Genomic DNA, 15,449 nt, shown 5'->3' with positions numbered 1-15,449 from the left:
ATATATATAATTTCCAATTCATTTATTATTATTTTATAGTCTAAATGTATAAAATAAAATATATCAATGAATAATAATTATTGTGTAGTAAAAGTAAAGAAATACATTTATTTTAAATGACTAAAATTAATTCAAATTACTTCATGTGTGCATTTCTGAAAGTAAAATCAATAAAGTACCATTTGAAAAGTACATTGTTATAATATTTATGGATTTTATGCTCTTTTATAAATAAGAATAAAAAAACAAAATTTAAATATTAAAAATTAAATATTTAAAAACTTGAATAATTTGTCGGCACAGATAGCCTTGTGGGCATCCCGAGTTCGAATCCCGGCTCGAGGACCTTTCCCAATCCTGCCCCCCACTCTCTCCCACTTTGCTTCCCGTCAGTTCTACACTGTCCTATCGTAATAAATAGTGTAGTTTGCACTGAGTAAATGTGTTTGATCATGAAAAAAAATAAATAAACGTGCAAATAAAGGCTTCATTTTATTTAAGTAACATACGATTTGTTAATATTTTGATCTTGGAGCATACACGTCTCCCCTATTTCACACCCATCTCCCCCCCTCCAGTTTTGTTATTTCTCCTGGGAAACTCCCACAATTTGTATGGCCCAAACCTTGTTATATGAATAATCACATCAGTATATTGTTCCAAAGTTGTCCAGTTGCCAGATCTTGTATGGAACTCTTCCTACTCACACAATCGACACATCATTCAAATTTCAACCCATTTGTAACCCCAATCTGGCAACCTACAACCCAGTTGCACTGCTGATATTTGCGCAGGTAGTGGATGTGGAGAGTTGAATCAAGCATCACTGATAGAGAAGTCTCGGGTAGTGCTTATATCTTATATTTTGTAAAGTAATAATGTGTGTTATGTTCCGCTCTTACGATGATTTCCCGCTCCCGGTGGGTCCTAATATGGCGTTCAGTCCCGGCCTCATGACACCACAAGAGAAAATAACACAGCATTATCATCACATAATTATCATCACCATGTTTTCTTTACCATCACATGGTCACATAAAACAAAATAAAGCCAAACACACAGGATTCTGACTGGATGAGCCTCATTCTTTTTGCAAAACATTTTTCTTTTGCGTGACTTCAGGGCAAAACAACAGCAGCAACAAATGCCGTCTGACCATATCAAGTGCTCACGTGTGACACATTTACCTAACATACTAATGCAAGTTGACATAATTCATATTCATGAGATGCAGGGCCGATCATTGGAGCTCAGACTCATTTCATGAGTTCAGACGAGGAAATAAACCTCCGCAGTCACGCACACTTACACAAGCAGCTGAGCTTAATGATCAAACTCACCCGACAACCTCCGATGAAGAGCATGCTAGAATTAAAATAATCTAAATCTAATCTAAAATTATTTTAAACAACATTACAAAAATATATAAAATTTAGTTTATTATATTAGATTTAAATATGTATTATATTAATAAAATTAAATATTTTTATAAATATTAAATATTTATTAGTAATTAATTATAAATATTTTAATATTATATTATTTAATTATGATCACAGTCATGGCCTTACAAAATATTTAAATATGTACTTTCAAAAAAAAAAAAGAATATTTGCTAAATAAAGCAAAAAAAAAAAGGTAATTCTCAGCAGGGTTATTATAGTTACGAAAACTACAATTATTAAATTTATTCTTTTAATAAATATATAATATTTATTCATATTTAAATATTATATTATTTAATTATGATCACAGTCATGGCCTTACAAAATATTTAAATATGTACTTTCAAAAAAAAAAAAGAATATTTGCTAAATAAAGCAAAAAAAAAAAAGGTAATTCTCAGCAGGGTTATTATAGTTACGAAAACTACAATTATTAAAAAAAACTAAAACTTTTTTTTTTCAGCTAGATGCAAAGGCAACATTTCTCATTTTCATTTAGTTTAACTTCATGTACTAAAACAGCTCAAACTGAAATAAAAATGAATAAAAACTAGGTAGACATATTTACATAGTTGACAAAAACACAACAAAATCACGAAAACTTTAACTAAAATTAAAATGAAAACTGAAAACAAAAATTAAAACCGAATTCAAAATATTAATAAAAACTAGGGATGCACCGATACGGTTTAAAACCCTCAAATGTCTGATTTAGGCATGTGTTCTGCAGTGACTTTCAATGAATATGTAATGTAATCAGGTTATGAAAGTGTAAACATGCATGTGTGTGCGTGCTCATCGCTGAGGGTGTGTGTGCTTGTATAATAATGCATTAGCATGCATGTAATGCTGAAGCACGTACAAACGTTTTTTCGAGGCAGGTCACAAGAGTTCACTGAAACATCTCCATTCTTCCTTCAATTCACACAAGTCCTCCCTGCTGGTTTCCACAATCACACAAGCACACACATTACCCCGCATCACGTCCACACTAACGCTCCCAGACCTACAACCTCACAAATATCACCTCCGTTTCTTACTTTACAGCAAATAATAAACATGAGCTTCATGCAAAGGCTAAATATGTGACTGTTCCTCTCGACTCCATGTTTTAAGTAGGAAGAGAAGATGAAAGTCGAGGCAGAAAACAAGTCTGAACATGAGATCTGATGCAGTCCTGCTGGTCACCGGACGAACACAAAAATAATCAAGCAATAAGCCCCGTGAAGCCGTGGTTTACAGTGAATTTATAACAGCTAAGGGGCGTTGTTAGGCTAAAACCACCTTAGCTGTTATAAATTCACTGTAAAGCACGGCTTCACGGGGCTTATTGCTTTTATAAAACGGTTATTCCATATACGTAGTAAGGTTTCACAAAATAAAACAGAGCAAATAAAGTGTAATGATATTAATAAAAACAGTATTCTTCCACCAAACAATGTAGCTCCTCAGAAACAGTTGTGGTTGCTACAAAGTGGTTGCCGAGCAACAGACAGAAGTTAACAAAGGTGTATGTTACTTTGTAGTAATATACAACAGCTTCGAACGTGGCTCAGCCAATCAGAATCAAGCACCGGAACTCTCCGTTTTATAAACTACATTTTTTAAAGGAACATGTGAAATCAAATTCATAATAAACCCGATTGACAGCTACTTTAATAATTACAGTCAAACAGCTAAATGCAGGAAACAGAGGAAGTCAGATAAACCTCCAAAAGTCCTTCATAGAAAAAAGCATGAGTATTACTATAAAAATGTAAGAAAACAAAAACATACAAAAAAAAAGTGCAAAAACAAGTTGTTTTAGTATCATTGAGATACTACAGATATTAGAGTTTTTATTAACATTTATATTAGTACTATATAATATTTTTATTAATATTTAGTTTTCTTTTATATTCTCTGTTTTTTACCCTGTTAATATTAATTTTAGTTTAAGTTTTAGGAATTTTGTTGTGCTTTTGTCTTTTTATTTTATATGCTATATAGTTTTTATTCATATTTGTAATATTTAATAATATACAAAAATAAATTACACTTTATTAAAACTTAGTTTTTATTCATTTTTTAATATCGTTTTTACTTTTAGATTTTCTGTGCATTTTAATTTTAGTTAAAGTTTTAGTCATTTTGTTGTGTTTTTGCCATTTTAATTTTTTTTTTTAATGTGTCTATTAATTTTATTTTAGTTTTAGTTTGAGGTATTTTAGTACATCAAGTTAAACTAAATGAAAATTAGAAACTAGCTGAAATAATGTTTCTCTTCTTTTTATATTTAGTTTTTTTTTATTTTCATTTCATTTTATTTTAAGTAATGAAAAGGTTTTGTTTTTGTCAACTATAATAACCCTGAAAAATACATTAAAAAATACCTACAAAAACCTGTACCACAGTAACACCACAGTACTTTTATACTAAGGTGCTTTCAAAAAAAAATCATACCTGACTATTTAAAACCACGAAACATGAGTATTGTGATCAAACAGCATCAGATTTGACAGCACTAGACTCACTTGAGCTCGATGAGGATCTTCTTCTGCGTGAGCTTCCTCTTGCACAGGAAGCCGCTCTTCATCTTCACGCTGTAGTTGATGCTGTGGAAGCTCACGGTCGCTCCTCGTCTGGGCGATGAGAAGGACATTCTGGTGGACACCGGTGTCCTGGACTCATTGTTGTCCATATCTCTGACTCCGGTCAGCTGAACAGCCGTGTCTACCATCACAACCCTGAGGAACAGAAGCCATCAGCTGTCAGATGACATGAACTCACTAAATCATTACATCAGGACACACAAAATCAGGTTCATCTGGAAGTTTTGACTTAATAAACCAAGTTTCAGTCTGACTGCAGAATCTCAATGCACCTGATCAACTCAATCAAGTTTTTCTTATTATGATGAAGCTTCTAAACAAGTAACAACTTTGTTGAAAAAATACTATAGTAAAGTACTTGAATTAATTTGTTATTTGTTGCTATGGTTTGTTGAAAAAAACAGCATATACTGGTTAGGTATGTTTTGACGCTGGGATGCTGGTTTAAGCTGGTCCTTTGCCAGCACATGACCAGCATAAACCAGCAAAGGACCAGCTTAAACCAGTAAAGGACCAGCATAAACCAGCAAAGGACCAGTTTAAACCAGCAAAGGACCAGCATAACCCAGCAAAGGACCAGCTTAAACCAGTAAAGGACCAGCATAAACCAGCAAAGGACCAGTTTAAACCAGCAAAGGACCAGCATAACCCAGCAAAGGACCAGCTTAAACCAGTAAAGGACCAGCATAAACCAGCAAAGGACCAGTTTAAACCAGCAAAGGACCAGCATAACCCAGCAAAGGACCAGCTTAAACCAGTAAAGGACCAGCATAAACCAGCAAAGGACCAGTTTAAACCAGCAAAGGACCAGCATAACCCAGCAAAGGACCAGCTTAAACCAGTAAAGGACCAGCATAAACCAGCAAAGGACCAGCTTAAACCTGCAAAGGACCAGCTTAAACCTGCAAAGGACCAGCTTAAACCAGCAAAGGACCAGCATAAACCAGCAAAGGACCAGCATAAACCAGCATCAAAACATACCTAACCAGCATATGCTGTTTTTTTTCAACAGGGAATATAACAACTATAGTTTATATATTAAAATAACAACTATAGTATATATTATAGTATTTACGACACTTTATGAATGCTACAGCATACTGTAGTGAACTGATAAACTGCAATAAATACTGTAGTATACTTTAGTTTTTGCTACAGTAAACTGTAGTGTATTGTAGTATAATATACCCTATAGTTGTAGAAAACTGAGTACAGTATTGGGTAAAGTAATTTACTTATATTACTATAGTTGTTATATTATCACAGCAACTATAGAATTACTACAGCAAATGAATTCAATACTTTACTATAGTATGGTTCAGAAACACTATAGTATTTTTTCATGTGGTGCACGCCTGATTGAGAGAAGCTGTATTTACACTCACCTAAAGCAGAGGCGATCTGCAGCGTGAGCGTGTCTGTGGGTGTTATACAAGTGTGTGTGTGTGTGTGTGTGTGTGTGTGAATGAGGAATGAGGTGCGTCTCACGTGTTACAATAACCAGAGTCACTGGAAGGCCTTTGCACTTCAGCGTTTATACATGTGAATATCAAAGTATCATGGAATTACCATCATTGTACCACGGTACCACCAGCTTTAGGGAGCTGATATGATGTCCCTTCATGATAAAGATTTTAAAAAATTTGTAAAAAAAAATCAACAAGAATTTCATGACAAATACTGTGTATTTCTATTATCGATTAGCCTATATAGTCTTCAAATGGCATTAAAATAACTGAGTCATCATTTGGATTTATTCATAAAAGATGACAAATACAAATACATGTTTCATAAGAATATTTTCCCAAGTTTTCTCAACTAAAAGTCTTAGACAGGCAATTCTGATGTTGGGAAAAATCTTTATGTTGGACAAAAAAAGTTGTTAATTTGTCAACTAGCCTACCCTCCCCCCCTTTTTTGTTGTTGTTGCATATATTAACTATATAAAGATCAGCATTTATATAGTCTACATAAACATATCTGACAACAGACAAGGACTTTATGGGGAAATTAGAACATTTTCACTCATTAGCATCTGCACTGAAAAAAATGTTTCATTCATCCAATTAAAAAAATGTAGGGTAATGATTCACATCTATATTTTTTAACTTGAGCCAATGAAAAATAAGTAACTTGCCCTTAGGGCACCAGAAATAAAAAATATAGATGTGAATCATTACCCTAATTTTTTTTAATTGGATGAATAAAAAAAAAATTTCAGTGTGGAATTATTAAAACTGATCTTAAAACATTAAAATAATTCCAGTGATGTTGATCAGAGAAATGACATGAACCAAAGAATAAACCATGCCATTTCTTAAACAGAACACATGCAAAACTTATGAAACAAAAAGCATTAAATTATGAAACAGCCCGTATTACGGCGCTTCCTGCTGTTTTATTGTCTCTCTTGACAAGTTACACAAGTTTCTGTTTGACAAATGCACAGCACCTGGGCTCTGCCCACATATATAACACACTCACTGGAGGAGAATATGGGGGGGGGGGAACAATAAAACCTGTGGAAAAACAACAGTTTAAGATGTACAATGTCCATATCACCTTTGTTCTCTATGCAATTACAAAGCAATGGCTTTTATAAAAGAAAAGAGACTTGAAACCACATGATGGTACAATGTCTCTCCTTTGTACTCCTATGTATATACAAATTAATTTTACTAAGCTGGTTAGTCTGATATTATTTTGCTAAACACGCAAGCGACAGCGCCCTGGCAAGCAACCGTGTGTCTCTCTGGGTTTAGGTTTCACATTAGAGCAAGCTTCAGTTCTGTCTCTTTATCTGTGGCCACACACACACACACACATAAGAGAGTCCCGCCCACAAACACGCACAAGGAAAAGAAAGAAACGAAACTAAACTGTTTGTAGAGTCCCTTTAACACCGAGCTCCTTGCTCTCCATGCAAATGGCAGATGAACAGGACTCACGCGTGTGCTCGGTTTGCCTCCAGGACCTGCAGGAAAACAGCTGCCCTCGGTGTAAACCGAATTCCTCATGTGAGACAGATCTGGAAGAATATGAGGCTCCAGCTGCAGATCCGGAAGAATATGAGGCTTCAGCTGCAGATCTGGATGATTCCAATGCTTCTGTATCAGATCCAGACAGATCTGCTGCTTGTGTTGCAGAGGCACTGGAGAGGACAGGACTTCAGACGGAGCAAGCTGAGGACGTGGAGTGTGACTCTTGCAGTGATGGGAAAGAGAAAGCCATCAAAACATGTCTGGTGTGTTTGACGTCTTACTGTGAAACTCACCTCAGGTTGCACAATGAACTGAATGTGGGGAAAGCACACTTACTGGTGGACGTCACTGGAGAACTCCAAAAAAAGACGTGCCCCCAACATCATAAGCTCCTGGAGGTTTACTGCCGCACTGAGCACCAGTGTATCTGCTGCCTCTGCATGCTGGACACCAACCACAAAGGACATGACATGGTCTCGGCTGCTACAGAACGAGCAGAGAAACAGGTAAAGGTGGGGCAGGGTCGGTTTGAGTCCGAAGTAGTACAAGTTTAAACAAGCCATTTTTAACTGGTTGGGTGAATATGTTTGAGAATAGCCAGTTGCAGTTTGGTTAAGAAATGGGATTTTGATGAGGGACTGTTGGTGTGGACTTGGTTCCACAACTTGCTCAAATAAGACTTTGTAAACTCTTCAGAACAAAGACATACTGATTCAAATCAAGGAAAGACGATGACAATAAGGCTGATGATACACGGGGCAACTTTTTGAGCAATGTTGCCGCCAACGGGCAACCAGATGACATTTGTTATCCATTCTCAATGTGAAAGTGCCCAAGCAACAATGCTCAAAAAAAGTTGCCCGGCAAAATTGCTCAAAAAGTTGCCCCATGTATCATCAGCCTAAGAGAGACAATTGTTCTTTTTGGCAATACACGTTTGAAAGTTAGTCGATTAACTGGTTGGGTGAATATGTTTGGAAAATAGCCAGTTGCAGTTTGGTTCATAATCAGGAATTTGGTGAGAGATTGATGTTGTGGACTTGGTTCCACTACTATAAAGCAGATGTTGCTCAAAAAAGACTTTGTTTTTAATCATTAAGTCTTTGTTCAGAAGAGTTTACAGAGTTTTTTGACTGTATGCTTGAAAGTCTGTCGATAAACTGGTTGGGTGAATTTGTTTGGGAATAACTAGTTGCAGTCTGGTTCATAAGCAGGATTGTCTTAATAGACTTGGTTTCACAACTATGCTGGATGTTGCTCGAAAAAAATACTTTGTAAGCTCCTCTGAAAAAAGACACTAATTAGGAGTCAATGAGAATAAGACATACCTATTTCAAGTTGCCAGAGCAGTCACCAGCACAACAGGTTATGACACCTTAAAATGCAGCTGGTGTCCTTGTTATACTGAAGTAGTTCTCAGTCACAACAGTGATGCTAAATGTAAAAGACTGATGTCTTAAATGACATTGTCTACTGATTCCCAGAGGCAGCTGGAAAAGTCCAAGCAGATGGTTACCGATCGAGAGACTGAGCTGAAGGAAACCCAAAAGGCATCATGTTGCATCAGGGTAAGTTTGTGCCTGAAATAATTTTCTGAACACTTTCTCCTATCCCAAACGAATAGGCATAAACATTGGTTGACTTCCCAAAGTCAAGTTGAATCATGAACAATAGAAGATGGGAGAGGGGCAGTTCGGAAACCGTCGTTCCATTTGGTGCCATTAGTGGTGCAGAAAATGTACACACTTCACCCAAAATAAGAATGAGAAATGTTTTCACTAACAGAACCTGACTAAAGCCACAGAAGAAGAAGGTGACCGGATCTTCACCGAACTGCTCAGCTTTATACGGAGAAGCCACACAGAGATAATTACGCTGGTCCAAAGTCAGATGACCACGGAGTTGAACCGGATTCAGGGACATTCGCAAGATCTGGAACAAGAGATCTCAAAGTTGAAGAGAAAGCAGTCCGAGGTGGAGCAGCTTTCACATACTGATGATCACATCTATTTCCTCCAGGTAAAAGCACCACCAGAACTGAAAACACACCAAGACACTATTTGAATAAATGCATTATTATAGTCTTGATACAAAGCTTGCATTATTCATGATCAACAAATTGTATCATCAAAGTCTTTCAGCTAATGCTGATGTAGAGACTCAAGCTTGGAGCTTGTTATCAGTGGATTGCTTATCTGATCCCATCACAGAGTAAACCATTTGCTACAATACACTTTGGTTAAAAAGTGGCTACCAAATGACTAATTCTTAATCTGTTGTAGATCGCTTCTTTCCTCTCCTGATTATCTCCAATCTTGTAGGAGGTCCAGTCCCGCTGGCCGACTTCTAATGACTTCCAAAGCCTGACAACTAATCCACAGTTTTCATTTGGAGAAGTAATCAAGTCCCTCACCTCATTAACAGCGCATATAAAGGACATTTGGAGACTGGAAAAAACCAGGATATTCTCAGCAGGTAAAAAGTGATGGGTGATGAACAAATTTGGTCCACAGAAGTGGTTGCCTTTAAAACAATTTTAGTCTAAAGTATAAGACCCGTTTGTCACACTAATGTCCTACCCAAACTAGACCAAACAAGACTGTTTCACTGATGGATTGATACAAACCTGTTAACCACCGACTCCCAGAAGTTGCAGAGCAACCAGTCACTGACATACAGTAAGAACTGGTGGATTTCAGCATCTTTAGATAACTTAATGTACCGCTGGTAAGTGAGCTGAAGTTGAAATAGTTTCATATGGAATCTGTACCTACCTGTAAATAATCCACCGAAGACCCTAAAGGGATATGATATAAAAAAAAATATGAAATTGGAGGAAAAGTTGCATTTCAATGCTTGTGTATTCTCTCACAAATGTTTTGCATGCCCCCAAAGAAATTTTGCATTCCCTCACAAAACTCCATGTAAAATTTCAAGGAAATGCAAAAGTTTTGTTGAGTGACCTTGAAGTTTAACAGGGGAACCAAAAAGCATTGAAACACAATTTTCCCTCTAATCTCATATCTTATCCATCTCCATGCCACTTTAGTAAATTGGTGGGCAAATCTGGGCCTACAGAGTTTAGCTCCAACCCTAACCAAACACCTGAAAAACCTAACCAAAGTGTTTACTCTAAATGTATAGGCAGGTGTATTTGATTAGGGTTGGGGCTAAACTCTGCAGGACAGTGGCCTTTGAAGGTCTGAGGGTCTTGCTTTAGGGAAGGGGTCTCCAAACTCGGCCCTGGAAGGCTGGTGTCCTGCAGAGTTTAGCTCCAACCCTAATTAAACACACCTGAACCAGCTAATCAAGGTCTTACACCAGGCATTCTAGAAACTTCCAGGCAGGTGTGTTGAGGCAAGTTGGAGCTAAACCCAGGGCCGAGTTTGGAGACCCCTGCCTAAGGGGCTCTGTATTACTCGACAGAACACTTGGGATTTACAAAATCCTAAATGTGTCCAACCTCTTGTGAAAAGGTCTGCATATTCCCAAGTAACCAATTCAAGTTTATTTGTATAGTGCTTTTCACGTTGCAAAGCAGCTTTGCAGAAAATGTTAAGTTTCTACCTGAATTATATTTAGGAGTAGGTTATTAGTGGTGACTATGGCAGAAATGTACAGTAAGAATCATGCAGTTAGTTACAAATTACACGTAATCAAACAGACGGTGAACCCTATTAACTGCAATGATTATATGTTGCGATTAAACTTTGCGATTAAACATTGTGATTAAGCTAAATTTGTTAGTTTTATATGTTGTTCCAGGGTTAGCATCATCTGAGGTCTTCTGGGGGGTTGGCATCATCTCTGGCATTGTAAGGGTTGGATCCAGACTAAAGCTTCTGTAATTCCTAGGTACCTTGGGATGCAAATCCCGTGGCAGAAACAGAGAAGCAAATAGAGACAAAATTAGCGTAGCTGCTGTTCCAACAAAGCAAATGCACAATCAGCTTGTAACACTCCAACGAGAAAGGAAAACTTGAAATCGCATCATATGACCCCTTTAAGTGTAAAGGAGCAAATGTATCTAAAATGCTAGAAAAGAGAGAGTACATAGTTTCTGTTACATCATCAAGTTGTTCTGAGCTATTGGATATGCTGAGGAATTGAGATAAGTCAGGAAGTTTATTTACAAAGCAGTCTTTTCTGGTAGAAGTGACGGTTCTACCATATTTGTAACAAGGAGTTGAATTTGTTGAATGGTGTAGACCAGGGCTGTCCAAACTCGGTCCTGGAAGGCTGGTGTCCTGCAGAGTTTAGCTCCAACCCTAATTAAACACACCTGAACCAGCTAATCAAGGTCTTACACCAGGCATTCTAGAAACTTCCAGGCAGGTGTGTTGAGGCAAGTTGGAGCTAAACCCAGGGCCGAGTTTGGAGACCCCTGCCTAAGGGGCTCTGTATTACTCGACAGAACACTTGGGATTTACAAAATCCTAAATGTGTCCAACCTCTTGTGAAAAGGTCTGCATATTCCCAAGTAACCAATTCAAGTTTATTTGTATAGTGCTTTTCACGTTGCAAAGCAGCTTTGCAGAAAATGTTAAGTTTCTACCTGAATTATATTTAGGAGTAGGTTATTAGTGGTGACTATGGCAGAAATGTACAGTAAGAATCATGCAGTTAGTTACAAATTACACGTAATCAAACAGACGGTGAACCCTATTAACTGCAATGATTATATGTTGCGATTAAACTTTGCGATTAAACATTGTGATTAAGCTAAATTTGTTAGTTTTATATGTTGTTCCAGGGTTAGCATCATCTGAGGTCTTCTGGGGGGTTGGCATCATCTCTGGCATTGTAAGGGTTGGATCCAGACTAAAGCTTCTGTAATTCCTAGGTACCTTGGGATGCAAATCCCGTGGCAGAAACAGAGAAGCAAATAGAGACGAAATTAGCGTAGCTGCTGTTCCAACAAAGCAAAGACGATGTGTTCAACCCAAGCAAAAGAATGAAAATGTGCATTTGCTCAGATATAGCTGAAGTACAAGGTTATGAGATACATTATGTGAATGCTTGGCTAGATGTCTTTAATCTAGATTTAAACAGAGCGAGTGTGTCTGAACCCCGAACGTTATCAGGAAGGCTATTCCAGAGTTTGGGAGCCAAATGCGAAAAAGCTCTACCTCCTTTAGTGGACTTTGCTATCTTAGGTACTACCAAGAGTCCAGAGTTTTGCGACCTTAGGGAGCGTGATGGATTGTAGGGTGATAGAAGACTAGCTATGTACGCAGGAGCTAGACCTTTAAGGGCCTTGTAGGTAAGTAGTAATATTTTGTAAATGATGTGGAACTAAACAGGTCTAAACCAATCTGTTCTGTCACATCTCACGTCTCTTTAGTGACTGCAGAAAAGATCCTACTGCCACAAGAACCCATGACGAGGGAGGACTTTATACAGTGTAAGTCATTCTACTTTACTTTAAACGGACGCCAAACTTCACTATGAAGCCAAAGGTACAATAGGAAAATCCCAATCCCTAAAGATGCTTAGCCTTCGTACTGGTTTGTTAGCTAAAGATACTTCATTCACATTAAGTCCTGTTTTACATACCAAGACAACTTACCAAGTTGTGAAGACCCAAGTAAGTGTGCATACACTGGTCTTGGGGTAAAGCTGGACTTTACTTGGGTTTTGCATTTTCACCTTGTTTCTCATTTCATCAGTTCTGGTTCCCTTGAGTCTGGACCCAAACACGGCCCACAGGAACCTTCGGTTAACAGAACAGAACCAGGCTGTGGCTTGCAGTATTGAGCCCCAATCATATCCAGAACATCCGGACCGCTTTGAGTGGTGGGCCCAGGTGCTGAGCAAGGAAGGTCTGACAGGTCGCTGCTACTGGGAGGTGGTCTGGAGCGGACAGTACGGCGTCGACCTCGCAGTGTCCTACAAAGACATCAACAGAACTGGGCAAGGAGACGACAGTGGGTTTGGGTACAACAGGCACTCCTGGAGTCTGGACTGTTCCATGTTCAGATACGCACTAGTGCACAACAACGAGGAGACGGACATCAGTGTACCCCTGTCCCACCGGATCGGGGTGTATCTGGACCACCGGGCAGGACAGCTGTCCTTCTACAGTGTCTCAGATACCATGATCCTCCTTCACAAAGTCCAGACCAGGTTCACTCAACCTCTTTATCCAGGATTTGGGCTCTTTCAGGGCTCAACTGCAAAATTTTGTGAGCCACAAGGCGGCGGATCACCACAAGTAGTTAACAGAACCAAGAACAACAAAACTTGTATAAAACAAAGACGCATAAGAACAGACGTGATGAGAAACAAATATCTCAGATGTGGAAAGTGAGGTGCCAGCAGTCCTGAATAAATTAAGGTGAAGATTTTCATATCTTGAATCGTCCAGAATAAAAACGTTTTCTTTAAATAAATCATAGGGGGAAATGGCATCATCAGTAGTGCAAAAAAATGAAATCTGATATGAATTTTTTTATTTTTTTTTGGTAGCTTGACGTTTTAGGGAATATTTTTTTAAGGTACTGAAATCGTTATACATTGAAAATAGGAGGTAGCTTTTCATACATGGTTCAAAACTTCAAGTTTTCATTAATGGGAATTTAATTCGTGAAGTTTGGCCAATTTTGTCCATTTTTTCTCATCCCCATGTTGTTCCAAGTCTATATGACTTTTTTTTCCACAGAACACAAAACGAGACGAATCAAAGAGCAGCTCTTTCCTTCACACATGTACATTTTCAAACTTGTTGCGCAGGTTTGAGGTCATCGAGACCAAACACCACAGATTCGCGTGGTGGTCTCGTAAATAAACACAAACCACCAAGTTTGAAATGCAAAACAACTTAAATTTGGGTCTTTTCCTCATACAAAGCATCATATGGCTTGGAATATAACATTATACGGACACTTGTATAGTACTTCTATGCTGTTGTTTCGTCCTTTTTTTGGAGCTTGACAACCCCATGCTCAATAAAGACTTCAACACAGACAAATGTTATCTCAAGGTGCTTTTAATGGTCAGCTAATGAACCCAAAAGAAACAGATCATGCAGCATCTAAAAAAAAAAAAATCAGAAGAATGAGTGAATTAAAGGAACACTCCACTATTTTTGAAAATAGGCACATTTTCCAAGTCCTCTAGAGTTAAACAGTTGAGATTTACCGTTTTCGTCAGCCGATCTCCGGGTCTGGCGGTAGCACTTTTAGCTTAGCTTAGCATAGATCATTGAATCTGATTAGACCGTTAGCATCTCGCTCAAAAATGACCAAAGAGTTCCTATATTATATATTGTAGCAGGCGCAATGATATTACGCAGCGCCTGAAAATAGTCCCCAGCTAGGTAACTTCCAATAAGCCTATTTTCAGGTGCTGCGTAATATCATTGCGCCTGCTGCACCCATGGTACGGCAGCAAAGTTCCTTGATTATTACGCCGGAATGAGAGTATAGTTCCTAGCCATATCGGCCTAGAAAACAGCAACTTTTAATTTTCCGTCGGTCTTAGTACACGATGTAACTACAGAAGAGTCAAGTTTTAAATAGGAAAAATACAGAAACTCTTTGGTCATTTTTGAGTGAGATGCTAACGGTCTAATCAGATTCAATTATCTATGCTAAGCTACAGCTAAAAGTGCTACCGCTAACGGTAAAACTCAACCGTTTAACTCTAGGGGAGTTGGAAAATTAGCCTATTTTCAAAAATAGTGGGGTGTTCCTTTAACGAGTATAATATACCCAGGACTTACTACAGTTCACAAACCACTTTTTTAACCAACCAACGCTTGAAGTATGGGAAAACGCTCCTAGTTTGAAATGGTTGCCAGATATTTAGTCACAGATGATGTTTCGCTCAATGCAGCTGAAGAGAATATCTGCAACTAAAATCCGGCGGTCATCCAGTCATTCCCACATCAGGTTATAAACACAATAATACAGCTTCTGGTTGTTTTCCAAAACACCTGCATCATTTGACAAACTACAACTCAATGAGCTTGTGAACTCAGGCCTATTAACTCATCTAGAGTATTTTCCTATTCACAAACTTTTAAGTCCAGAGTAGGGGAACCAAAGCAGGTGATTTTAACATCAAACCTAAAGTACCGGTTCAGTAAAGTCAGATTTGAGCTTGAGACGTTCTAAATGCGCCTGGGTGAAATACTCAAAGCAAAACAAAAAAAAAACCCTACACAATGTTGAAATAACATCTTAAAGCACTCAAAATTCATCCCAAGTGATCGGAAAGGAGACTGTGGACAATTGAATTATTTACAAATATACATCATTCAGTTCCTTTCACAATAATACCTCTCAGAAATTGCAATGAAGGTGATTGGTTTACAAAGCCGAATTTCACTTTATTTGAAGCGTTTTTGGTTTTAGGGAAATCAAATTGCGTCGAAGAGCATCTTGAGCCAATTTCCCGATTAAAGTGCACATGGATGAGAGGTGAGAGAG

General features: G+C 37.9%; 1 protein-coding gene and 1 pseudogene across 3 annotated transcripts in view; one reads left to right on the top strand and one right to left on the bottom strand.

Annotated features, from left to right (window-relative positions):
* Nucleotides 1-10,199, bottom strand: part of LOC107701256 (ATP-binding cassette sub-family G member 2-like) — a 31,600-nt pseudogene extending 21,401 nt beyond the window's left edge.
* Nucleotides 6,416-15,449, top strand: part of LOC107701254 (tripartite motif-containing protein 16-like) — a 25,004-nt gene continuing 15,970 nt past the window's right edge. The window contains exons 1-7 of one of the 3 annotated variants that reach the window (XM_016503219.1): nt 6,416-7,523; nt 8,502-8,585; nt 8,803-9,036; nt 9,339-9,492; nt 12,362-12,421; nt 12,687-13,354; nt 13,679-14,003. In XM_016503219.1, the coding sequence (XP_016358705.1) occupies nt 6,957-7,523; nt 8,502-8,585; nt 8,803-9,036; nt 9,339-9,492; nt 12,362-12,421; nt 12,687-13,327 (1,740 nt within the window). In that variant the 5' untranslated portion in view covers nt 6,416-6,956 and the 3' untranslated portion in view covers nt 13,328-13,354; nt 13,679-14,003. Of the gene's footprint in view, nt 7,524-8,501; nt 8,586-8,802; nt 9,037-9,338; nt 9,493-12,361; nt 12,422-12,686; nt 13,377-13,678; nt 14,004-15,449 lie in introns of those variants that run through there. The other 2 variants (XM_016503220.1, XM_016503218.1) reach the window with 2 other exon arrangements.

The sequence above is a fragment of the Sinocyclocheilus anshuiensis genome, unplaced genomic scaffold (genome assembly GCF_001515605.1).
Source record: "Sinocyclocheilus anshuiensis isolate Anshui unplaced genomic scaffold, SAMN03320099.WGS_v1.1 scaffold1514, whole genome shotgun sequence".
NCBI classification, from domain to species: domain Eukaryota; kingdom Metazoa; phylum Chordata; class Actinopteri; order Cypriniformes; family Cyprinidae; genus Sinocyclocheilus; species Sinocyclocheilus anshuiensis.
The sequence above is the reverse complement of the archived record's forward strand: the minus strand, read 5'-3'. Positions and strand labels throughout refer to the sequence as shown.